This window comes from Trichoderma citrinoviride, assembly GCF_003025115.1.
Source record: "Trichoderma citrinoviride strain TUCIM 6016 unplaced genomic scaffold BBK36scaffold_17, whole genome shotgun sequence".
NCBI lineage: Eukaryota > Fungi > Ascomycota > Sordariomycetes > Hypocreales > Hypocreaceae > Trichoderma > Trichoderma citrinoviride.
The window spans coordinates 171,908-193,213 of NW_020194725.1; the positions used below are offsets into that span (position 1 = coordinate 171,908).

The following is a 21,306-nucleotide window of genomic DNA, read 5'->3' on the forward strand; positions in this document are numbered from 1 at the left end:
CAGTCCGCCTTGGGGCACTCCGCCGCTGTATCCGGGCAGCGCACGCGGTGGCCTCGGCACCTCGAATGCATGTGGTCAGGGCTGCCCTGAGCCGCTGTGGCTGCACTGCCAGTACGGGCCATTCTGACAGGCATCCTCGCAATTGCCATGTGTACTTCTTGTGGACTGCTGATGTGATTGAACAACGAATATTAATATATTACCCACTGTTGTTTTCTACACAAAGGCGTATGGAGCGTACAAGGTGGAATATCGTCGTCTGCAAGTCATAGCGTTCCATGGCTGTACCTTATGTACCTCCCCTGGCGGAGGTACTTGTTGCGTAACCACGCCGGAGCTCCCCCATATTCCATGCTCTGGCAAAAGGTGGGGGAGGTGCTGCTTCTGGATTCTGCCCACACTGACCGTTATCGTATCGTTTGCCTGTCCCGCTTTCAACCAACCTCCGCCAGACAATCGCAGCGCATCGCAGCGCATCGCATTGCATCGCCTCTGCCTTCTCTTTATCCGCAGCCTCTCTCCTCTTGTCTCTGCCTCTGCGACTGCAGCCAGCATCTGCCGCCCGGCGCTTGGAGACGGTCCGGATTGAGCTGGAAGCTGGAAGCTGCAGGTCCTCCATCTGGCGAGCTGCTCCATCCGTTTGCCACCCGCCATCGTCGAGTCGCCGAGCAACGACAGCGCTCGACCATTTGACCTTGGTCCCTGCTGCGCGAAAAGGCACTGGCTGCCCGTCGGATAGTCAGTCAGTCGCGGACACCACTATGCAACTTCTGCTGTGCGCTGCAGTCTGAAGCCGCGCCCCGCAGAGTCGAAGCTCACATTGTGCCCGGCGGATCGCAAGCAAGCTGAGACGCTCGTCTTTCGGCTGCTGCTGTTGCTGTTGCCCAGCTACGAGTGCCGTATTTAGCGCAAATACTTCTCGACTCTTGGAATAAGCGCACCAGGCCTGGATACCTAGACGTCGTCGAGGTCCAGGCAGTGTTGGCTCGCATCTCGATCAGCCAGCCGGCCGTTGCGTGACTACTCTCTACCTGCGCCTCCTCGCTCATCATTATTGATAATCTATCCCTCCATTTCTATCTCTCTTTTCCTCTTGAGTCCGTCTTTACTGCGTTGCGAAATATCAGCATTACCACAATGGGTAACAACAACACAAGAGAATCGCGCCCCGACCATGCCGAGGGCCCCAACGATGGCCGGGACCGGCGATTCGACTCGCACATTGCCCGCGGCATCTTGGCAGATCCGCGTTTTCAAATGGGCAGGACGGAGCGCAGCAGCTTTCTCGGTATGAGCGGTTCCGCCTCTCGAAGCAGGGAAAATCCAGACGCTCCGTTTGAGCATCGCGAGACCAAGCAGGAACGCGAAGCTCGGAGGCTGGAGCGCGAGCGAGCCCAGCGAGCCCAGGACCGCGAGCGAAGCATACGGGAAGAGCACGTTGATGGAGGCTACCTCGTCACCATGGGCGTCTACGTTGGGACTGAGGATTTCAACAAGGCGGTTGTTCGACAGCTGCAGGTGCGTCACTTTATGTTAATTGATCTGCTACCTCCAAAGGAGCCATGTTAACTTTCAGCTAGATTGAGCGAAAGCTGGCCCCCTTTTGGCGTGGCCTCCAAGACTGGTCCCCCAACTGGGCCGAGCATCAGCTTATCGCGGCCGCCCGCGGCCTGCCCATCCCGGCGGCCGATGCTCCTCCGGATCCCGCTCTGCTACCCCGTCCGCCGCCACCCGACTCTCTTCCTACGCAGAATCTCAACGGCCTGACGGTGGAGATGGGGCCTAGGACTCTCTCAACTGCCTCGGATCGAAGCGGATCAGGAAGTGGCTCTGCCCAGCCTTCACCATCCACGGCTGGGCCTTCCAAGGGCTCCATCAAGCCAAGGGCGAGGGCGTTGGCGGCTGCCCTGAGTGTGGGCTCCCGCAATGCGTCCTCGACCGATTTGACGCCCAGGGAGATTCAACTGCCCCACGATCCATTCGTCAACGGCCAACCTCTCGAGGTGTATCTGTACAAGGATGCTACCGAATGCCCCATCTGTTTTCTGACATATCCCCCTTACCTCAACCACACCAGGTGCTGTGACCAGCCGATATGCAGTGAATGCTTTGTGCAGATCAAGCGAGCCGACCCTCACCTTCCCGAGCACCACCCCGATGGTCAAGCGCGAGATCCGAACCAGGGCCTCACGGCGGAAGACCCCCCGGAAATGCTTATATCGGAGCCTTCGGCATGCCCCTATTGCCAACAACCCGAGTTTGGCGTTACGTATGAGCCACCTCCCTTTCGGCGCGGCTTGGCCTTTGCTTCGTCAAATCTTGCCTCAAATACGGCCATGTCCTCTCAGAGCTCTCTGAACTCTACCTTGGCGCCTGCACCTGCGACAACGGGGCGGAGACGAGCACATAGTTTGTCGGTCAACGCACCCAATGTCATCACCACCGACCGCATCCGGCCGGACTGGGCGACAAAGCTGGCCACAGCACGCGCTCACCAAGCACGGCGTGCCGCCGCAGCCACCGCCCTGCACACGGCGGCCTTTTTGATTGGGGGTAACGAGTCTCGGTCCAGGATACGCACGAGTAGGTTCGGCAGAAGGAATGCCGGGACGAACAGCGGCGGCACCAACACCCCTGGAGGGGGGCACAGCGGCGGGACGCCCGATACGGCGGAGGGTCATGAGTCCCACGAAGCAGGCTCGGGCCGAAACCCGGACGTCGGCCGTCGAACTCGAATGGACGAACTTGAGGATATGATGTTCATGGAAGCGGTACGGCTGTCACTCGCGGCCGAGGAGGAGCGGAAACGCAAGGTGGAGAAGACTCTGCAAAAGGAAGCCAAGAAGCGCGAGAAAGAACGCGAAAAGGCAGAGCGCAAAGCTCTCAAGAAGCAAGGCAAGGATCCCTATGGGGGCGGCGCCAGCGGAGCCAGCGGAAGTAGCCTTTCCCTCCACCTGGGTCGCAAGCGAGGCAATAGCGCAGCCAGCAACCTGCGACTGGAGCTCACGCTGCCAGGGAGCTCCTCGTCGTCACTAAAACCCGCGGAGACTCCAGAGAAAAAGGCAGATGGTAGCAGAGCAGAGGGAAGCAAGGCAGAGAGCAGCGACGACAAGGGCAAAGGAATCGATCGCGGGCCCCAGCCAGGTGCGGCAGAAACGTCGTCGACACCATCACTGCCCATTCCTACCTCGAGCAGCCGAGGAGGCTCTCACCTGCGTCATATGAGCAACGCATCGTCCCTCGGCTCGTCCGGCGCGGACAGTCCATCGGGCAGCCTCAATGGACAGGGGCTCGGCGACTCGGACGCGGCCAACAAGCGACGGAGCATGGGCGGTCGCAGTGACAGCGGCGACGGTGAGACGGAGAGCGAGCCCATGTTCAACTTCCGCAGCCTGGCCGAAATTGTCGGTGTCAACCTGGATGACGGTTCATCAATGCAGCAGGTGGAGTCGGGTGACGGTTCAGTCCGGCCGCTTTCTCGGGTGCCAGAGGATGAAAAGGAGGAAGAAACGAGCGCTGAGCACATAGAAAGGAGTCTCAGGATCGAGACCTCGGGCGTGAGCAACGAGTCGGCGTCCACTACTACTACCGTGAACACGTCTCAGATGGCGCCACCCTTCCTCGACACGCCCGAGCTGACCATTACTCCCGAGACGCCGACTGTGGAAGATGGCGGGGCAGAGGATAAGCGACTCGGAGAATCTCATGTGTTGGCGCACGAAACCACTCAGGCTACGCATTGAAGGGGGCGGCGAGCCGATTTGCAGGGCAGCTTGATGCTGATGATGCCACCGTAGCGGGCTAGCGTGTTGCGGCAGAGGGGCGTTTTATCTTTGTTCTCCTATCTTCTTGTTCTATCATGAAGTAAATGGCCTTTCTGTGTGAATGGATCGGGTTGGTCTCGGGAGCTCGCCGGCAGTTTGTTTTAGGTGCAGCGCAGGTATATAGTGTTCAGCGGACGGATTCAGCGGCTGATGATGTTTAGTATGAATAGAATGGCATCACAAGATGAGGACGAGGACCTCCTCCTCTCTTCACTTTCCCCCAAAAGCTGTTACACTCAGGTTACATTGCCAATTTGTCAAGATGTGCTAGAAGGCATTCGAATCTATATGCATTGTGACGAAATTGGTCTATTCTATTCAAAACGCTTCGATGCCTTTCACCCTAATCCAACCCGCCGCTACCTTAAGAGAATTCAAGCCTTTTTGATCTCGCGCTGAAACTTGTCCGTCCACTCGGTAAACTCATCCCTCCGGCCATCCCACCCCTCGCCGAGCAGCTCGCTGACGGCAAACGCGTCCAGGAAGCACTGGTCCATGGCCTCGTCGATCTCCCTGGGCCGCAGCTCGTAAAAGGCGCAAGCCAGGTCGCCGAAGCGATCGGGCAGTTTCTGCAGCAGGGACGCTAGTTCGTCCAGTCTGCGGGGGACCTTCTCTCCTTCTGCTGCTGCAACGTCCTTGTTGTTGTTGGTGGTGGTGGCGGTGGCGGTGATTTGTTTTGGAGGAGGAGGAAAGGGAGGGAGCTTCTTCATGCGGCGCTTGGTGATGGCTTGGTAGAGGAGGATGACGAGGCGGAGGCGGCGGAGGGAGGATTCGAGGCGCGGGCGGATGCGGTCCGGGTCGGCGGCGGGGATGGTGCGGTGGGAGCTCATGAGGTCGTCGAGGATGTTTTGGGTTGAGATGTGCGTTGAGCCGATCTGGTCCGCGAGATCACTGACGCCATAGTCATCGGCGTCCTCCTCGTCATCATCATCGTCATCCTCGTCGTCGTCGTCAGGCTCCTCGTCGCCCCATTCCTTCATCTCCTCCATGATGTCGCTGAGCGTATCCTTCCACTCGCCCATCTTGTCCACAAAGAAGCCTCCCACGCCCCCGTTCGCAAGACCAACCACCTTGTCGCACGCGGCCCAGAGCACGCCCGTCGACGCAATGCTGCCCTTTCCCCCCGCAGCGCCGCCGCCGCCAAACCCTTCCTTTTCCTTCTTCAGCACCTTTCCATCGGTGGGGATCCTCCGCACGAGGTCCGCCAGCTCCGCCAGCACGCGCTGGCACCGCCACGCGAGCTCGTTGCGGAAGACGAGGGTGTAGCCGTTGGGGTCGCAGGCCTGCACGGAGGCGACGAGGCCCGGGATGGGCCCCGCGACGAGCTCGCGCAGGACGGAGGAGATTGCGCTGGGCGTGAAGGGCTCGTTGATGATGAGCAGGGAGACTTTGGTGGCGTGGGCGCGGATGAGGGTTGCGGAGTCGCGGGCGAGGGCGAGGGCGTCGAGGGGTGCTGTAGAGGAGGAGGGTTCTGCTGTTGTTGATGAGGGGGGCGCGTCTGGGTTGTTGCGGATGGAGGAGAGGACGTCTTGGAGCTGCTTGAGGAGGGCGCAGGCAGTTTGGACGAGGGATTCGAGGCTCTCGAGAGCCGCGGCGTCGGGGGCCATGCTGTGATTGCTGTGGAGGGTGGTGATGGTGAGGCTTGTGGGATGAGGTTATCGCCAACTTTTTTTTCTTTTCTTTTTTTTTTTTGCTACTTGGAGGGGCTTATTAGAGTCGCATCTCTGCAACCCCGCGATGTGGGGAGGCTTCTATCTGATGGCTTATCCCGAAAGCTGATGTAACCGATATTCTGCCGGCCAGCAAGTTTCAAGCTCTGGTCAATGCTCCACCCAGGCTCAGTGGGGGAAGGAACAAGACAGGACAGCTGCCACTTTGTCTACTTGGGGACAGCTTGGGCTCTTGCAAGCCACTTCCAGGGTCTCAAGCCAGCCTTCTCCTCCCGCACTGCTGCTTTTGGGCACTTTGTTTGTTTTTCTACTCGCTTTTTCTTTTTGCAAGTTCCAGTTACGAAGATGCAGCGTCCGGCGTCTTTGGCGCTGCTGGGCGCCGTGTGCTGCTGGACTGTGGCTGCTGCTGGCAGCGTGCCGCGCGGAGTTGGGCCAGAGTGTGAGTGATGCTGTTCAGAAGAGAGGGTCAAGGACCGATCAAGACTGTTGAGTCAATCCAGCTCGGCCAGACTGTTCCTGAGCCTCCTACAGCCCCAATTGATCCTTGATTGGTGTGACATGTCCAATTGCTGACTCGAATGCATCAGTCGTCTCCCACTACCAGAACAAGGACTCCTTCACCTGCATCGCCAACCCCTCCATCACCATCCCCTGGGACCGCGTCAACGACAACACCTGCGACTGCCCCGACGGCTCCGACGAGCCCGGCACCGCGGCCTGCGCCTTCATCGACCCTCTCTCTCCCGAGCAGCCCCTGATTGGCAGCCCCTCCGGGACGACCAATGCCACCCGCTCCCTGCCCGGCTTCTGGTGCCAGAACAAGGGCCACATCGGGGCCTACATCCCCTTCTCCTACGTCAACGACGGCGTGTGCGACTACGACGTCTGCTGCGATGGCACGGACGAGCACAACCATCCTACCGGCATCAAGTGCGAGAACCGCTGTGGGCCGATTGGCAAGGAGTACCGGAGACTGGCGGACGAGCGAAAGAAGAACGTCGCCAAGGCGATTGTCAAGAAGCAGGAGATGATCAAGGAGGCAGCGGAGCTGCTCCAGCAGGCCGAGGCTCGCATCACGGCGCTGGAAAAGGACATTACGAACCTCGGTGCCAAGAGGGAGGAGCTGCAGCGCAGATACGACCAAGTGCTGAGCGAAGAGCAAGGTAAGCTTGTCAAGAGTGAAGGCGGTGCCGGCGGCAAGCTCGGCGTGCTCGTCGGCCTCGCCAAGGAGCGCGTGGAGGAGCTGCGAGAGGCCCTCCGGTTGGTGACGGAGGACCGCGAGGTCCTGCGCAGCAAGAGGGACGAGCTCGAGGCGATCCTCAAGCAGCTCAAGGACGGCCACAATCCGGACCTCAAGGATGAAGGAGTCAAGGCGGCGGTCCAGGCGTACGAGGACTACGCGGCGCGCGAGGCGTCGGCCGACCAGTTGGAGTTCCTCGAGTCGGACATTCGCGAAATCCTCAAGGAGGACGACGAGACCAACGGAGTCAACTGGAAGGCCTTTGACGAGCTGCGTGATGACACTGACATTCGTAAGCACTATCAGCTTATCTCCACTGTCGCTCTGCTGTCGCTTTCTTTTCTGTCTTGCCTATTGTATTACTATGTTTTTGGCTGTCGTGCTGACTTGTGGTTGTTCATTTACAGTGTACAACTTTGATGCTTACATCCCTCCGTTCATCCGCGGCGTGATCCACGACAAGCTTCGAGTGATCCGCAAATGGCTGATGGACAATGGCATGATCGCCGACGAGACCAAGACCGGGGCGGAATCCAGTGCCGTCAGGGCTGCCAGGGAGGCGGTCGAGGCAGTCGATCAGGAGCTCGGCAACAAGGAGAGGGAGCTCCAGCAGGAGAGGACGGATGCCCAGAAGGACTATGGGCCGTCTGGCATCTTCCGGTCCCTCAAGGGCAAGTGCGCCGAGATTGACGCGGGCGAGTACACGTACGAGCTGTGCTGGCTGGACAAGACGCTGCAAAAGTCCAAAAAGGGCCACGCGGCGACCAACATGGGCAACTTTGCGCGAATCGAGATTGCCATGGCGGACGACGACGAGAGGGTCGACGGCAAGAGCCTTGGCAGCGGCCCCCGGATGGTGCTGCGGTACGAGAACGGGCAGACGTGCTGGAACGGGCCTCAGCGCAAGACCAACGTCTGGCTCGGCTGCGCGGAGAAGGAGGAGATTTGGAGGGTGACGGAAGCCGAGAAGTGCGTGTACAAGATGGAGGTGGGAACGCCGGCGGCGTGCGAGGACGAGGAGCCCGCGGCCAAGGACTCGGGCAAGAAGGACGAGCTGTGAAGGGGAGTGCGGGCGTGTCACTACAGGGTTTGGGCCTCGATTGTCGAGCATCGGGGGCCGAGACAGAGTACGACGAGCGAGTAGATGGGGAGCAGTTTGCGATGACACGTCGGTTTGCGGGCGGGAGACTTGCTATTTACGGAGTACGGAATTAGAAAGAGAAAAAGAGACAAACGAAGCACCATGCCATTTCTCCTGTCCGGCCTCGATATGGCTGCCAAGGGTGTGCGTGAGATGGGACGGGACTGTTGTGAGAGGTGACACGGACGATGACCTTGTTCACTCCATGGTAAAGCCAAGGCCCGGGTATGAATGTTATGATAAGAGTATTACAAGTACGATACCGACGGGCGGATTCCCATTACGGTTTTGCGTGTCTTCTTTTCGGGCAATTGGCACGATGCGGATACACAGCCTACCGAGGTAAGGGTGAATGAACCTCGACCTCTCTGAGAAGTGACAGAACCAATGTGAGAGAACAAGCAAAAGCAACCTCGGTTCGAAATCCGAAGAACGGAGGGGGGAAAAAAAGGCCACGAATCCTTGGGAACGCATGAATGTTCAATCAATAAACTGGCCTGCATTCATATAGAAAAAATCAAGCCACCGGTGACGCCCAGGCACAAGCGGACTGGTCCATTTCAAGCTTCCAAGCTGTAAGCGGCGCCAAAAGCTGATGCTGAAGCTCTTGTTCTAATGCTTCAATTCTCCAACGGAATAAAGGAACTTTTTGTTTTGCTTTTCAAGTTCTTTTCTCGGGCTATTCGGTTCCAGGTGTTAGTGCCCGAAATGGCGTCCCCCCCCCCCCTCTTACAAGAATAAGAGATGTAACTGGTTCTACTATATCGGTTCTATTAGCATGTCAAGTTAGTATAGGGAGACAGAAGAATAAGTGGTGAAAAGAGGCTTGACCGCATTGGAAGGCTAAGATGCCGCGTGGTGTCGCGCAGAATCCTGCCTGATCGGGTCACATAGTACTATCAATTTTTTTCCATTTTTTGATTCGTTTGATTTTTTTCGGCTCCGTGTTTGGGTCGGTGATTAGATGTGTAGGCTCCGGTCTTTGCATTTCCTTTCTTTTTATCGGATATTTTTCTTTTCTTTTTTGGAGATCTGATTTATTATAGCTGGCTTTTCTTGATTGAACTGCCTTTGCCTTGATGTTTGTTTTCAATATGTACTCTGTTGGTACGAGTGTAATGGAGTAAAAGCATCGTGTATGGGGTATGTATCATGGCACTTTTGCATGAATCTGCATGGATTCTGGTTGCTCCAAGATGGAGCTTTGGCTGACCGTCTCTTGGTTCACGATGCCAGTACCTAGTAGTATCTAGCAGCAAGAGACTGACAGCATCGTGTGGATTCACTTGGACTGGCAAACATTCGATCCATCCACAGCGGCCCAGGATCCCCCCGAGATGCCCGCCAGAGGGGGACTCGTGCCGCCCCAGTTTGTTCTCAATCCCGCCAACCTCAACTCTGTCTCGTCCCCCATCCGCTCTTTAAACCGTGACACTCTCACACACACCCTCAAGACAGTACAAACCACCGAAACCTGTCACTCATTCGAAACAGCCCGCAGAATCTCACTTACATCTGACATCCACCCTTTTTTTCCCATTCCGTCGGGGCCGGTATCATAAGCCTAGCGCCTTAGTACTTGTATCTGATTTTGATTTGACAACCAAAACTTCCCGCATCCCACATCACACATTCTTTCACACTTCCCTTATTGGGGGCTTGTTCTCTCTTCTTACGCTTTTTCCCGTCTCTCTTCATTTATTTATTTTCCTTGTTATTAACCTTTCCGAGGCTGTGGTCAGACGGGGGAGGGGGTTCTTCTTTTCGCTGATTCAAGTCCTTTTCGTCGGTATTTTGCGACCCAACTTGGGAAGCACAGACTTTTGGCACTTTTCATTACCAACTACCTTACAACACTTTGGTCTTATGTTGGCTTCTGCCATTGTCACAGTCCCTCGCCAACACGGCATATAAGAGAACGAAAACTCTCCACTCCGTCACTCGTCTCTCTCCATCTCATCTCTTATTCCAATTCTTCTTCACAACAAACTTCCTCATACATCATCAACCATGAGCAAACCAGCAGCCCCCCCGGCCCAAACCGCCGGCTCCTCCACATACACCCCCTTCCTCCTCAAGCTCTACGACCTCGTCGTCCTCACCATCTCCAACTCGTACGCCTGGCACTGCTCCACCACCGCCGTCCAGCTGCCCCTGTTCCGGTCCTCGCTCGGCCGCCGGCACCTCGACGTCGGCGTCGGCACCGGCTACTATCCCGCCAACGCCCTCAAGGCCTCCTCCTCCTCCGCCGCCGCCGCCAACGGCAACGGCAACGGCAACAACAAGACGCCCTGCCGTGAGATTGTCCTCCTCGACCTCAACCCCAACACGCTCGACCTCGCCGCCGCCCGCATCGCCGCCGCCACAGCCACCACCAGAAGAAGACCCGGCTCACAGCAGCGCAAGGAGGGAGAGGAGGACGGCGACGACGACCAAGGGGGGGTCAAGATCCGCTCCGTCGTCGCCGACGTCACCGACTCAGCAACGCTGCTCCCGCTGCTGCCCCCCGGCGACGAAAAGTTCGACTCCGTCAGCGTCTTTTACCTCTTGCATTGCCTCGCGGGCCCGCCGGAGAGCAAGAACCGCGTGTTCGACCTGCTCAAGGAGTACGTTGCCGACGGGGGCGTCCTCGTCGGCACCACCATCCTGGGGGAGGAGAGGCCGATGAACTGGCTCGCGAGGAGGCTCATGACGATTTACAATGCAAAGGGCATCTTTGACAACTGGAAGGACTCGAGGGCCGTGTTTGAGGAGGGGCTGAGGAGGAACTTTGAAGAGGTGGATGTGCAGATTATCGGGAGGACGATGGTGTTTACTGCGAGGAGGCCGATCAAGGCTTCTTCGTCATGATGGCTTTGTCGAATCTACAAGGAGGTGTGCTGAAGCAGAATCGTGAAATATGCTAGGTTGGTAATCTGAACCGAGTACATACAACATCCAACATGGGGGGGCGAAGGTTGGGCGTGCATATACAGCTTTGATAAGGGAGGGGGGGAACGGGTGGCGTTTGATTTGGAGAGACTGATACACGGGAAGTTTTTGATACCTTTTCTTTTAGAATGACTCTTCAGTCTTAATCTTTCCTAAGAAACGTATAATAACATCATATACACAAAGCTGAACGTTTCTTGTTATCTAAAGTACACAAATCTGACAGCTTTGACAGCTCGGAGTGTAACCCCCCCTTACTACCAAACACACACACGACGCAACCAATCAGTTGAAATTCATGCCCAACATATCAGCCAGGCATTCCAATACCAGCCTCTTAGAAAACACTCCCTTTTTTTTTCTCTTCCCCTTAGCTCCGTACCCAAAGCTGAAATGCACAGGGGCGGGTCCCCCATGCAGCCCGACTTTTCAGCTCTTGAAACCGCACCTTTTCGTTGCCCGATCATCAACAGAATCTCTTACGATTCTGCGAAACTTCAAGCCTATTCTCTGTTAAAAGGTAGAATAGACCTTGTAAGTGCCGAGGTTGTAAGTACATATCATGAATAAATTAGGACGTGGTTATCAAAAGGCGGAGAAAACACTTCCCATCTGCTTGCTCAAGCAAACGTCGGAACAAGTCTCGACCATATACCCCCCAGCAAAAAAAAGCTAACACATCATTGCGAAACAAATATACCATTCCGCCAATAACCGTCCAGACACGTTGCCAAGTCAAGTACTCTAATACTTTGTATTACCTATAAAAGTATCAATCCGCGCCCCAGAGGCGCCTCTTGTCCAACCCTCCCTTGCAGCCTCCTCTCGTCACGGGGGACCATCAACAATCACAAGCCCGGACCTTTGTATTTTTCTCTCCTACTTTTCTCTAATTCTTCAGAAAGTGACTATAATGAGAATACGTTACTGTAATCCGTGGCAGTGAGCATTACCCGTCTGATGTAAGAACGCCGCTGGAAGACATACCGGTGTCTGGTGATCCTGTGGCCCCTTTCCGTCTATAACCGTGCCAGACAGGAAATTCACCAAAGAGCATATGATCCCAGAAACCAGTGCGAGCAATAAATAGCGCTCTAATATTCTGCTTATCATGGGGGTAATCTGAAGCCTACGTCCCCTCTTACACGTTGTTACCTCTCTCCTGTACTCCCCCATCTTCCCACAGTGAAATCCCTATCTTCTACTTTCCAATCGTCTGACTAGAATTGCATTACCAAAGATCCTTCCCTCACCATCTATTCCCACATTAAAATAAGAAAAAAAGAAGAAAAAAGACCTCCGTATTTTTTCACACTAACAAAGTCCACGGAGGACAATCAGGGGCTCGTCGATTTCTTTTCCCAACAAAAACAGTTTCTCGATACGCACTTGCAACTATCTTTCTTCTTTCCCGTGCCCGTCTCTCTTTTATTATCCCTCACTGTATATTTTGCTATCCTTCCTCAGTCCGCAAGGTGTTAACGGAGAAAAAACGGACAAAGTCCCTCCACTCTTCGTTTGTCCCGTCCTACACCTGTCACTCAAACGAAGACCGAACACACCAGCAATCATCGGATCTCAAAAGCAAAGAAACGGCAAAAAAAGGGGGGATCTGTAGGACTAGGTACAAGTTTTCCCATTGTACGAGAAGAAAAAAGCACGGAGAAAGAAGACAGAGACGCAGGCCAACGATCAAGTTTATAAGCAAAACCCGAGAATAAGCTCATCCAACGCTGGCAAGATCTGACCGGCACATAGGAAACTCAAAACTACACTCTTCCCCGTGCCAATTCAGAAACGAGGTACGTAGTATAAAGCTGCAAAGTCCCTTGATGTGGTTCCGCTTGCTTACCCCCCCGTAAGATGATTCCGTAGGGCTGCTTACCCACACGGCTTATATGACTGTAGATTTCCAATTGATACTCAGTATGGTCATCTTATATAGACTAAAAGCCTCAAACACACTTTTACTTAACTGAATTTGCCGGTTGTGAGATTGCCTTGTATGTTGTAGCATGTGTGTCTCGTCGCTTGTGGGTGACCCCTGACCGCGCTACACAAGACGAGTTCCGCTGGAGACAGAGATTGGAGACGGTGGAGAAAATCTGTCATGTTTGTCCGCCAGAAATCAAGGGGCAATCCACGTCGTCAAGCATCCAGCGAAAGAGCAGATACTACTCCAGTCCCCTTTTCATGCCCACAAGAACCAGTGGCGAATAGAAGCAAGAGTTGCATTCAAAACTCATATCGTAAACACAAAAAGTACCCTGCTCGCTCATGACGATTACAATTAAAACCCCAGGCCGGCGCAAACATACTGCCATAGCCAAAAGCACAGTCCTCCCTTCCAAACTCCCGTCATGCTCAAGCAAGAAGAAGAAGACGAGGCGCAATCGTGTGCCCCTCGCTGATCCCGCTGTCCAATATCCCTTTCTGCTCCGCCCAGTCCTAATGTTGAAGCCCTGCTCAGCCAGCAAGGCCACACGCTGTCACCGACGACAAAGCATAGAATACATGCTCGCTATCCGTTCCGCTCAGTCCCCAAACCCCCCACCGCTGTCGCGGCCTTTGGCCTACCAGAAACTACACCATCCAATGTAGTGTTGACACAGATTCTCCAACTTAGTGGCTTCGATAATGAGCTTGTTCACCTGGTTGATGACATCCAGTTCCTCGTTAGGCTTGAAGTCACGTCCCGTAAGCTTCTGAGACACTCGGTCGAGCACCTCAATCGCTCTAGCGTTTTGGCTCTCTCTCTCCTCCGCGCCGTTGGCCTGCGCGTTTTCCGGAACCGTCGAGCTGTTTGTGCGGGCCCTGTTCCTAGCCATGGGGGGCGCCGACGCTTCGACATTAGCCATAAGTTCAGAAGGAGTCACGTCGGCATCCAAGATGGACTGTCGTCGGGCTCGCATGGCGTGGGGACCGGCCAATGCCACTTCGCGTTCAGACCGGAAGTTGGGGCCAGCTGGGGAGGCAGCATTGGTCAGTCTCCAGGTGAGCAGAGGGTCGTGAATAAACTGTCAAAGATGATTAGCCCTATGCCCTCTTGTCATCATGATCTGACCGGAGCATTGTCACTTACCGCTTCCAACACAGCCATTACGCTCTCCTTGTTATCTCGCAACACCCTCATGACGTGCTCGCATGTGATTCTGAAACTTCCCTCGATGTTGCTAACCTCCATAGCATACGTCAACATGCGAGTCAGCCGGAAAGGCACCCTCTCGGGATACTTTTCACGCTTCGTGGCAACCTCGAAGCAGTCGCCAAAGTCAATGTGGATAATCTTGCCCGTCACACGGTCCAGCATGAGATTCGAAGGGTGGCGATCTCCCAGACCTAGGATGTAGCCCACCATGGACATGACGCCCAAAGAGCGCGTGTAGTTTGTCCGCCGCTCCAGCCAGGCCTCGGACGACTTGGACTTGAGCCACAGAACTCGGTAAAGGTCCTGGCCGGTGGTGTTGTCCAGGGCATACCCAAACACCTCCACCTTTTGCATGAGCGTGAGGTTATCATAGTCAGGCGCCATCTGCAGCATGATCCGGTGCTCAATGTTGAGCAGAATCTTCCGGCTCTCGCGGTACTCCCGGATGAGCACGTGCAACGTGTCACTGTTCGGGACCCAGCCCAGCAAGCCCGAGTTCTGCGACAGGGGAATGGCGGGATAGCGCTGGATGTTGAGGTGCCGCTTGTAGCATTCGGAATCGTTTGCCAGCAGTGTGTTGCAGAGGCCAAACAGCTGCATCACACGCTCGTCCTGCCGGATATCCTCATGGCCCTTGAGCAAGAAGGCGTACGAGACGCCGTCGCTGCCGTTGATGTTGAGCTTTCTCGGCCTCTGCTTCGAGTTGATGACAGTAAAGGTCGAATCGAAGGACATTATCCTCACGATGGGCTGCCCACTCCTGTACGTTCCCGGAACGGCCAAGTCGAGGTCCTTGGCATTCAGCAGCTTAGGAGAGCAGTAGGTAAGCTCGAGGCTTGTAACCTGAGGCAACTGCCTGGTGATTCGGCGAAACACTTGATAATACAGATCCCAGGCTTGGTTCAGGTCATTAACATCTCTGCTCGTCTCATACTGGTGGCACCAGTCTTGTGCTTCCTTCAGGTCACGTCCAAAGGCCTGCGCAAACGATATCTCTCGAAGAGTCTCCGGACCCCTCTCCAACTGTTCGTGCAGCGGCTCCAGCGCCGCAAACATGCCCTCGATGTTGTGGTCGCCAAAGTACAGGCGCGAGGCTTCCTCCAGGCCTTCGTGCCAGAGCTCGTGCCACAGCACCGCCACTCGAATCAGCTCATGACTGACCGTATCTGCCTGGGCGACGAGGTTGGCGCTGTGCTGGCGCATGCTGTCCATGATTTGCGCTGCCGACCTCGACCGTCGACTGTTCTGCCACGACTTCATGGCAACGGTGAGCGGATAGACCAACGCCTGTGGGTGCGCCCGGCCCACGTCGGCCAGGAGGTTGTGCACCGACTGCTGCACGCGCTTGTTTGGCTGATTGATTCTAGCAATGAGTTGAGGTATCACCTCCAGCCAAGTATCGATGCTGACGTTGGCGAAGCCCTCTGTCACGGCCGTGTTCACATCCGAGTTGCCTCCGTGTGTGAACCACAACGTCAACAGACGCAGCGTGTCTTGGAGCGAGCTGCCAGCGGATAGCGCAATGGACTTGAAGAAGCCCTGGATAGCCGGCACGACGTGTTCAATGATCATCGACTGGTCGGCCCGTGTCAGCTGTCCTTCGCCCCTGGCGGCCAAGGTCTGAACAATTTCAAAGTTGGCAAGTGCCCAGGCGTGCCAGGCCTTGTACCAGCGCGGGTTGTACTTGGTGGCTTGCGAGTACGAGGATAGAATGTCCTGGATCTTGGTGTATTGCCAATCGTCCTTGTTGAGCGCAATCTGCCACTCACCCTGCCGCAAGTAGCATTTGGCCAATAGCACCGTCTGGTCGACCAACGCTCGCTGGGTTTGCGGGCTCATCACGGACGGGTCGACCTGGTTCTGGAAGCCGTAGTCGAGCGGCAGGTTCACTTCGCTTCCCGCTTGAGCAGTGAGGTGAGCCTTTGCGACGTCGAGACGGTGGGCCGAGTCGTTGGTAAACCGCTGCAGGCAGTACAAAGTCCGCTCGGCGGTCCCCGAAGCCTTCATGCTGGGCTGCTGGCCAAGCTCCCATTGGTACTTGAGCATGCCGTAAATGACCTGGGCGGGCGGGACGTTTCGTGGTGCTGCCGCCGCTTGCCTGTCACCCTTAGTATCGTTCCAGTACGGAATCAAGGCTTCAAGCGGCGCATCAGAACCAATCAGCTGCTTCAGCGACTTCTCGGCCAGCCCCATGCGGCCCGACTTGCGACAGAGGTTGGCAAACTTGATCCACATGCGAATGTTTTCCGCGGGAGATATCACCAAGGCACGCAGCCGCAGCATGCGCTGCCAGACCTCCACGTTACGTTGGCAGCCTTCCAGTCTGGTCTCCCAGGTCTTGCGCATGGTGGCCTGCTTCCTCTCGTCACACTGCTTGTACACAATCAACTCTTCCAGCTCGGCAAGCATCTGGACTCTGACGACGACCTGATACGCGCGGTTGTACGATTCGCTGACGAGAGCACTGAGTTCGGTATCCAGGCCCTCGCGAGCTTGCTCGATGCAGGCAATTGCCTCCCTGAACTGGTTTCGATGAAGGGCGAGGATGGCGCCAAAGAATGATCGATCCGGAGAGTATCTCTTAAGCGACGAGAGGTAGTTATCCATCGAATCCCACTTTCCGAGACCCCAAGCGGCCGCTGTGGCGAGCGGCGCAATCATTCTTTGCACTTCTGGGGCTGAGTTGGCCCATGTGCTGCCGGTCAAGCTGGCGAGCGCGTCCCACTCACCCAAGGCGTGGAGACAACGCATCTTGCCCATGACAATATCAATGGGGATGGGCTGGTCAGCAGGCACCTCCTTCTCGCGCTTGTTGTACGACGCCAGAGCTTCCTCCCACCGCTCGAGCTTCTCGAACCACGTCTCGCGGAGCTGGATGCCTTCCTTATACAGTTGGGCTTTTCGCAGAATACCAATGGCGGCATCTGACTGCTGTAGCTGGTTGTTGATAACAATCAGGGCTTCAACAGCTCCACTGCTCTGGTCCTGCAAAAATTCTAGCTCCTTGTAATGCAGGGCTTTGGCGTAGGCGTGGCAGCGGGCAGCCTCTCTGCCCAGAACCCTGATATCGATGGGCAGTGCTTTGTCGTCGTGTTCCATGAACTCGGCCAGGTTGAGCAAGAGACCAAGCAAATCCGGCGGGACATTTTCCGATTTGATGGCGCTCTCGATATTCTGTATCAACTCGTCCTGGAACTGTTCATACAACTCGCTCCAACATGAGACGAAGGCCGAGTTGAAGAGCTCTCGAGCCAAGGGCAGGTAGACGCTCGCGAGGCTGGCGCACGCTCTCAGAGCGTGGTTGGGCGACTCCGTGAGAAGCGTGGTGCTGAATCTTCGTAGCCACTCCTGCCAATCCTCCTTTGTTGACTTCCCTTTGGTGTCCCAGGCAGCCTTGAGGTGAATGGCATTCATCTCCAGCTTCTTCGTGCCCAAGTCTGCAAAGGGCGTCTCGTCTCCAATGTCTAAGAGTCGGGCGTCTGATGTCAAGTCTTGTGGCAAAACTTCCCCCTTCTGCAGCTTGCTGACAAGGAGCTCATAGTTTTGATGCTGGATCTGGTGCTGATTGATGACCTTGTTCACAGTTCCCATAAAATGGATATAGTCTCTCCCAAGCTGTTGCACCAGGGCGCAGAGGGTGTCGAGCGCAGCCAGCCTTAACGTCGGCTCTCCCATATCGAGCACTCTCGTCAAAGGATGAATGATCTTGGCCGCAAAATCGTTCAGGTTCACCTGGCGTGAAATCTTGCCAATAGTGTCAATCGCTTGCTTCCTGATAAAGGTTGGCTGTCCCTGCTTCTCAAACGTCCTGACAATCACGGGAATGATGAGGTGCATGTATTCTTCCGCACTCGCTCCGAAAACCAAAAAGGCGTGCAACACCTTCTCGGACGGCGTTCGCTTTGTGGACACGTCCTTGTCCAGTACTCCGAGCATTAGAGGGAGGAGTGATGCCAGGTAAATCTTGAACTCGCCCTCGAGGGACCGAGAGATGGCCTCGACCAAGGAGAGGATCGTAGTCTGCAATGAGCCGGACTTGTGCCAGTATTCCTGTAGTATCTCCACAATCTCAGGGAGATAGTTCCTGATGTGCTGTCGCACAATGCTGACCAGCGTCGCCAGCTGGTTAAAGTATGACTCCAGGCGTGTGGGAGGGCACGATCGAATGACAAGCAGGAACGCAGGGACGATTCTATCCAAGAACGACACGCATTCCAATCCCAGAGTTCTGAATATGTTCATGATGGCCTCGATAACAGCAGCATGATGCTGCGCCAGAGAGTGGTCTTTGAGAATTTGAAGGAGCGCGTTGATGACAACGGTTGGGAAATATTCCTTGTTGGACGGGGTCAATCCAGTCATCATCAACGATATATCCGTTAACTGGTTAGACTCGGAGCGTCGCTGCGAATCGGGTGTCTTTTCCTCGACCTGCTGCATGCTGCAATTAGCCAACTCGAGATTCTTTCTTGGATTGTGTTGTGAAGAAGGGTGGAAGGGTGTAGGAAAGGGGGCGGTCCGCTTTGCTCACCTGATGTTTATACGGATCCAGCGCACCCAAGATACCCATCAGCTTGATGGTCTCTTGTCGCAAAGGGCCTCTCTGGTCCTCCGTCCTTATAATGGCTTGTAGGATTTCCAACAATTGAGGATACTCCAAGTATGGTTGTATGACATATCCAGAATTGCTCGCCAGCTGGCCAAGGGAGTGGAGAGCGGCCTCTCGCTTGATATTTGAGCTCTGGTCTTGCAAGGCATCGATGATGAGCGGCATCAGACGGTCCTTGTATGGCAGCATATCCTCGCCGCCTACAGTGGCCAGCTCTCCAATGGCTTTCAGGATGGTGGCAGCGACCGTGGGGCTAGGGTCACTGGCCTTGGGGAGAAGGACGGAGATCATTGGCTCGACATATGGCTTGATGAGCGACTGTGCGTTTTGAACCAAGAGGCTCAGGAGCTTGGCGCTCTCCTCCTTATTCCGCGCCACATCAGAGAACTCGAGCTCGGTAAGCATCTGGATGAGCGTCTTCCGCAGGGACGGAATAACATATGCCGGGTTGTACCTCGCAAGGCGACCAATAATCGATATCGCCACTTCTCTGATGGAGAAGACCTCGTCATTCAGCGCGAAGAACAGGATTCGAATGTTTTCCGCCTTGGCCAGGTGGCGATCGAACCGTTCGTCGAGGGCGGCCAGCACCGTCCGCCGAATGTTGGGCTCTGGGTCAGATATCCCCACTGTGAGCAGCTTTTCGATCACGTCTCCAACGACCTGTAGGGCATGATAACTAGTCTGGTTGACAATTGGATCGCGAACGTAGAGCTGACAGCAAGTAAGCGCCGCGGCTTCTCTGATTTCCGGATCTTCGTCCTCAACGTACTTGATAGCCACGTCTCGGACAAACTCGTTAAGAACATGGCCGGAGAAGTCGAAGCTCCCCAGGGTGTTCAAGGCAAGCTTGATCTCCGTCTTGCGATTCTCGTACGCCTGGGGATCCTTGGCGTCTTTGGTAATCGTAGGCACCGCAGTCAGAGTGTTTGGCTGGGGCGCGCCGAGGGGTTTGAAGGGCTCGCCACAAAGGACAATGCTCAACATGTCCAGCAGCCTCTCCTGGATGATGGGTTTGACAGGGGGGATATAGAATGCCATGTCGACCAAGGCCTGCGTCAATTTGGGCGTCAAGTCGCACGCAAAGATGGGGTCGAGAAGCGCCTCCATGTACTTGCTGAGTGTCTGGCCGACAGCTACGGCAAGGCGGCTGATGCAGTCGAAGACCGGGTCCACGGAGCCCCTCTTGCGAGACTGTACGCTGAGGCCCTCTCTCACGTAGATGAGAACACCGTCCAGATAGGGGGCAATAGCGCTCTTAACGGAGTTTGCGATGTTACCGATGGCGAGGAAAGCATCATTGCGCTCCTTATCCTTCTTCAACATGCCGGAAAGGTAGACCATGAACTTGTGGAGCCATGACTGGGCGAAGTCGGCCGGTGAGTAGCTTGCCAGATCTGGTATCAGCAACACCACCGTCTTTCGCGTGGTCGGATCACGGTGGTCCTTGTGCTTGAAGACGATCTCGCAAGCCTCCTGGTAATGCTCCTGCATGAACATGCCTCCCTGTTCCAAGAGCTCCTTCAACACAAGCAATGATGCGTGGATCGACTCGACCGTGTTGACTTTGAGACCCTGTCTCGCCTCATTGTAGATCTTGCTCATCCAGATTTGCTTCATCTCCTGGTCTCGCTCGCGAATGATGCGGAAGCAGGCGCTGACGGTCTCAGCCGAGGTCTCACGGATCAGCTGCCTCTGATCGCGAAGTCCGACCCAGATCCAGTCGAAAATGGTTGGGATATACTGATACATGAGGGTGGGGGCATTTCGCGCAAGCTCACGCAGGACGAGAACGGCGCTGTACCGACGCTCCTCGACTCGGTCGTTCTGCAGCCACTCAAGCGCAGTATTCACCTCGGAGTCGACCAGCTCTGAGATCATGGCCCCTCCTGGGCGGCAAAGTTTCCCGAGGGCAATCGCAGCATGCCGCATAGGCATGGTGTCCTTGCCACGGAGGATTGTTTTAAGGTTCTGGGTGAAACGGGTGTACTTTGCCGCCACGTCGACGCCCTCGAAGTCAACGAGGGCGTCCAGGGCATAGATGCCGCCTAGCCTCTCTGCGGAGTCGCTGCCATGTGTAATGAGCTGCGTGATCTTGTTGTTGACGTTGTTGTAGAATGTGAGGAACTGCTCGGGGCTGAGGTCTGCACGGGCGGTTAACGGAACGGCTCTTGAGACGCCGGAGAAGGGGGCTCGACATCGCCTTACCTCGGTGGCACACAGTCACCAGCTCTCGAAGTTGAATTGCGGCTCGCTTGCGCACCTCATCGTTGGCTCTGGGGGTGGGCGACTGGTCAGCGGCGTCATTCCTCCATCAACAGCCACCGGCAAAACATCCCCCTCCATCACGCGGGCCCTCACCTTGACCGCAATCCCCTCGTGATATAATCGAGCCGCTCAAGGGCGACCTGCTGTGCCTGCGCCATCGTCCCCAAGTCGGCTGGAGCTTCAACAGAAGCACCGCATGTACCGCACCGAGGCCGAAGGTCGCAGAGGCTCGACTACGAGGCCGTAATCGAAAGCGGAATCGAGAGCGCACTCGGGAAATGGAATGACGCGCGATAGACGTCGCTGCTGCGAGGGGCGTAAAAGATTCGTAGAGGGTCGCCGCAGGGGTATAACAATGAAGGATTGTGACACAAACAAAAGGAATGCCTCGTTGGCAGCCCAAGGTCACGTTGTCATGATGCCCCCGACAAGCTGCTTGTCGGATTAATGAAGGTTGGGTAGGACAAGGAAAGGT

At 55.7% G+C, this 21,306-nt stretch overlaps 5 protein-coding genes across 5 annotated transcripts; 3 read left to right on the forward strand and 2 right to left on the reverse strand.

Annotated features, from left to right (window-relative positions):
• Nucleotides 1-1,137: 1,137 nt before the first annotated feature.
• BBK36DRAFT_1144784 (hypothetical protein) lies at nt 1,138-3,743 on the forward strand (the record flags this gene model as incomplete). The annotated part of the gene is made up of 2 exons (XM_024893700.1): nt 1,138-1,518; nt 1,581-3,743. 2 exons carry the CDS (start codon nt 1,138-1,140, stop codon nt 3,741-3,743), a joined length of 2,544 nt encoding a protein of 847 aa, XP_024745666.1.
• Nucleotides 3,744-4,198: 455 nt separating this feature from the next.
• BBK36DRAFT_1207748 (hypothetical protein) lies at nt 4,199-5,461 on the reverse strand (the record flags this gene model as incomplete). The annotated part of the gene is made up of 1 exon (XM_024897432.1): nt 4,199-5,461. The coding sequence occupies exon 1, from the start codon at nt 5,429-5,431 to the stop codon at nt 4,199-4,201; it is 1,233 nt and encodes a 410-aa protein (XP_024745667.1). The 5' UTR covers nt 5,432-5,461.
• A 378-nt stretch (nt 5,462-5,839) lies between these two features.
• Nucleotides 5,840-7,794, forward strand: BBK36DRAFT_1185046 (hypothetical protein; the record flags this gene model as incomplete). The annotated part of the gene is made up of 3 exons (XM_024896424.1): nt 5,840-5,933; nt 6,082-7,026; nt 7,142-7,794. 3 exons carry the CDS (start codon nt 5,840-5,842, stop codon nt 7,792-7,794), a joined length of 1,692 nt encoding a protein of 563 aa, XP_024745668.1.
• A 2,091-nt stretch (nt 7,795-9,885) lies between these two features.
• BBK36DRAFT_1144787 (S-adenosyl-L-methionine dependent methyltransferase) lies at nt 9,886-10,725 on the forward strand (the record flags this gene model as incomplete). The annotated part of the gene is made up of 1 exon (XM_024893701.1): nt 9,886-10,725. The coding sequence occupies one exon, from the start codon at nt 9,886-9,888 to the stop codon at nt 10,723-10,725; it is 840 nt and encodes a 279-aa protein (XP_024745669.1).
• Nucleotides 10,726-13,035: 2,310 nt separating this feature from the next.
• On the reverse strand, nt 13,036-21,289 carry BBK36DRAFT_1136543 (phosphatidylinositol 3-kinase-like protein). Its single transcript, XM_024893016.1, is given in 7 exon segments — nt 13,036-13,230; nt 13,326-13,347; nt 13,360-13,823; nt 13,889-18,385; nt 18,486-20,707; nt 20,772-20,839; nt 20,925-21,289. 5 exon segments carry the CDS (start codon nt 20,987-20,989, stop codon nt 13,380-13,382), a joined length of 7,296 nt encoding a protein of 2,431 aa, XP_024745670.1. The 5' UTR covers nt 20,990-21,289; the 3' UTR covers nt 13,036-13,230; nt 13,326-13,347; nt 13,360-13,379.
• Between the last annotated feature and the right edge of the window lie 17 nt (nt 21,290-21,306).